Raw genomic sequence first — 4,099 nt, 5'->3', positions numbered from 1 at the left:
AAGAATTTCTTTTTTATCAGACCTGAATGGAGCTTTTTCATATAAAATGCATTTTTAATTAATTGCAATTATCATGAATTTTGGAATTCATGATAATTTGGGAAAGGGATGTAATCTTTTGGCAAATTACCCAGAGATATCATCAGATTTTTAGCATGTTTTTTATATTTAGCATGGTATCATCAAATGTTTCTGTTATTTCTACATCCGTATAAAGAATCTTCAAGATGGACAAGGATGTGATTAAGGCAACAGCTATTTTAAAAAAAGTCACATAAGGAGTAAGAGAATACTATCGTATTTCCCCGAAAGTTAGACCCAGCCCGATAGTAAGCCCTAGCTTGATTTTTGGGGGTGGGCCTAATATAAGCCCTACTCCAAAACTAAGCTCTAGTTTTGGGGCGAGGCACACCCCTAAAAATCAAGCTAGGGTGGGTTAGGGGGGATGAAGCTACCCAACGTGCCCTGCACCCGCTTACCTTACCAGTAGGATCACCACAGCCAGGCCTTCCACACCCCGACACCTGTCACGCCACTACTTGACTTCTTCTGCAGCCGCTTGCCGCCACTTGCGGCCGGGCACTATGTGGCTCATTGCGCTATTTCTGTTGCTCATGGCAGGATGCAACATGGTGCTTTGGGCCGCTTCCGCTGCTCGTGCAGCACTTCGGACCGCTTCCGTTGCTCGCACACTTTGCACCGCTTCAGTTGCTTGAGGCAGGAGGCCACGGGGCGCTTCGGGCCGTTTCCACTGCTGAAACAGCCCAAAGAGCCACGTAGCATCCTGCCACAAGCAGCGGAAACAGTGCAAAGCACCACGCAATACGCCACATGGCGTCTGGCCAAAAGTGGTGGCAAGCAGCCGCAGAAGAAGTCAAGCAGCAGTGCAACAGATGTCGGGGTGTGGGGGGCCTGGCTGTGGTGATCCTAAGGTAAGACATTCCGAATTAAGACCTAGTGCCTCTTTTAGAGAAAAAAAAAAATAAGACCGGGTCTTAATTTCGGAAACATGGTAAGACACAAGCACATTACATATATTGCAAAAATAAAAATGTGCTGGCAGATGGTTAGCAGCAGTATTCCACAAAACTCTTGATTAGTATTGTAATACTAATGAAGAACTGGAATCAAAGATCAACTCAACCAGTGGTGGGATTCAAATAATTTAACTGGTTCTCTGCAGGGGGGTAGGTGGGGTGCCACTGCCACAAGGCAGGGGGGAGCTGCCCCATGCAACCGCTTACCATGCCGAAGAGCCCCCACAGCCAGCCCTACCATGCCCCTACACCTGTCGCACCTCACCTGCTCAGTAGTCACTTCTCTCACTTTCTCCTTCTTCCTCCTCCTTTAAACAGCCCTTCACTTCCATTGCTGCTTTTTCAGTCCCAGAGTTTGTCTGGAGCCTGTACAGAGGGTCTTTGGAAATGAAGCCCCACAGCAATCGGGTGGGGTGGGAACCATTCCCTTCACTTTTGGACTGGCTTCGAAATGGGCTGGAAGGAGTGGCCTGAGGACTCCAATCTGGCTTTGCAGCAACCAAGGGGATTGGGGGCACATGAATGCACAGTAGTCTGACATCTCAAAAAAATGGGATTTTTTTTCCCATGCTGGATTTTCGCTGCCATACTGTTTAACTTTCTTTAAAGTTTACTTGATGCACAACAGGAAGGATCCACATTCTGCATCAAGTCCCGGACTGAAAAAGCAGCAATGGGGATGAAAGGTTGTTCAAAGGAGGACGAAGGAGAAAGTGGGAGAAGCCCAAGGGAGACCTCCTCCATCATCCTGCAAGCAACAACTGAAGCTGACGCCCTGTTCCATGCCCAAGGGAGACCGTGCTGCATGGTGGCAGCAAGCAAAGGCGGGGGGGAGCCTTCCCCCCGTCTCCTCTTGCAGAGTGACGGAGGAGGTCTCCCTTGGGCATGGAACAGGGCGTCAGCTTCAGTCGGTGCTTTGGAGAACCTCCTCTATCACCCTGAGGAGCTTGAGAGCGGCAAGACCCAAACAGCTGAAGAGAGGAGCCAAGAGAGAAAACCTCAGCATGGGATTGAAAAAAACTTGGAAAAACTGGAGACGGAAAGGCCAAGAGTAGAGACTCAGATCATAACCGGTTCGCCGAATTCAATAAAAATCCCTCCCCTGAACTCAATCTCATGTAATTCTGTACTGACAAATATAAAACAATAGTTACCTTATCAATTAAATATTTTTATTAATTATTTTGCAAGTAATATGGACTCTGGCTTTAAAGAAAATACTGCTCATGTGATATTTTAATTTTAATTTTATAAACCTCTTAATTTCTATGGTACTCTAAAGTAATAAGGGTTGAGGTAGAAGCAATATCTGTTGCTTCAACGTGTTGCAAGCATCAAAAGTTCTTTGAACAGTAAAAACAAATTTATGCTTTCTATCCTTCATTAAAAAAAACCTTATATTTTCATCTTTAAAGTCAAGAAAAATATTATTTCCATAGAATTTAAATGAAAAGAATTGTTCAAATGGATTTAAATCAGAAATACAACTATAAAAATAACCATGTAAGGGGTCCCATTGAATTTTTCTATATACCTTTCTTCAGTGCACTCTTGTTTTTCAGTTCCATCAATTTCTATTTCTATTAGTTCTTCTGCTTCTCTTTTAGTCATGGTTGAAATATTTTAAGAGATAGCCTGCAAATTCAAACACAAGTAGAAGTTAATTTTATGTAACATGCATTGTTACTATTTCATACAATCTGAAAAAAAGATATGTAGCAGCATAAAGAATGCATGTTAGGAATACATTTTGTTGAGTACTATTATGAAGCAATAATAGTTAATAATAATAAATACTAGAATAATAATTCTAGTATTTATTATTAACCATTATTGCTTCATAATAATTCTAGTATTCCATTAGAAATAAAAATGCTGCTTTAAGTTTTTGACAAGTGCTACAAAAACACACTTAAGCATTTTTAAAGTACTTTTTTGCCCTTCAAACCTGAAGTGTCTTGAAAATTACTTAGACAGTAAACAAATCACTTCTGTGTTAAAACTGTTTAGATACACAATATTTTAATAACCTCATATATTCTGGATTTATTTTTAAGATAATACAGCACGGGCTCTTCTAGAAATCTTGTACAGGTAATCGAGTTATGACCACAATTGAACCCAAAAATTCTGTTGCTAAGCAAGATGTTACTAAGTGGATTTTGCCTCATTTTACAACCTTTTCTCCCACAGATTTCGATCATGTGACCATGGGGACACTACAATGTTTGGGTGAAAATGGTCATAACTCACTTTTTTCAGTGCCTTTGTAACTTTAAACAGTCACTAAATGAACTGTTGTAAGTCGGGGATTACCTCTAATCTTAACAGCTGATGTTAACCATACCTTATACTGAAGTTATTTTCCATCTTTTTTCTATCAGTTTCTGAAACATGCAGTGAAACATTCACTCTAGTCCAAGAAATCCATACAACTTACTAGAATGTTATAACTTAAAAGAGTTATTTTTACTCTGCATACATTTGCCAATTAAAATATGCATTTTAAAAGTTAGGGCTATATCCTTCAATCTCAAAGACAAAATGGTACTTTAGAACATTAAGGTACAATATTGTCTGCAGTTGTTTAAACCACACATATATTTTCCTTGGATCTCATGGCAGTTTTAGAAGGTGGCCAAGCAATCATGGAAAAGGCATGGCAGAGGAGTCCTCCCACCCCTCCAGCTTATTGCCTTCACGTTGGAAATATTGCAGACCTACATTAATATGATTTTACACTACTTTCCATTTCAAAATATTCAGTTTTGCTTCCCAAAAATGGGAAAAATAATTTCCAAGAATCCTAGCTACAGAGCACCAGATACAGAGCAAAGGCAGATTAGAGAAACAGGACCAAGCATTTGGGGGATTCTATTGGATATGATATAATTAGGCTATCAAATAATGTACACAGCTCAGTAGTCCTTACAAGAATTACTAATTTAAGAAACAACACCAGACCTTTAATTTTTCTCCTCCTATGGTGTCGTTTTCTTTTGAGCATCACTGGCTGTGTTCACAACACTGTTAGTCAGTGCTTTTTTTCTAAAAAAAAAAAA

At 40.3% G+C, this 4,099-nt stretch overlaps 1 protein-coding gene across 1 annotated transcript in view; it reads right to left on the bottom strand.

Moving 5' to 3' along the window:
• Window positions 1-4,099, bottom strand: part of GABPA (GA binding protein transcription factor subunit alpha) — a gene marked incomplete in the record, with an annotated part of 20,640 nt that overhangs the window by 14,998 nt on the left and 1,543 nt on the right. The window contains 1 exon segment of the mRNA XM_015821360.1: window positions 2,572-2,672. Coding sequence (XP_015676846.1) covers window positions 2,572-2,648 — 77 coding nt within the window.

The sequence above is a fragment of the Protobothrops mucrosquamatus genome, unplaced genomic scaffold (assembly GCF_001527695.2).
Source record: "Protobothrops mucrosquamatus isolate PMUCROS unplaced genomic scaffold, P.Mucros_1.0 scaffold1313, whole genome shotgun sequence".
Classification (NCBI taxonomy): Eukaryota; Metazoa; Chordata; class Lepidosauria; order Squamata; family Viperidae; genus Protobothrops; species Protobothrops mucrosquamatus.
The sequence above is the reverse complement of the archived record's forward strand: the minus strand, read 5'-3'. Positions and strand labels throughout refer to the sequence as shown.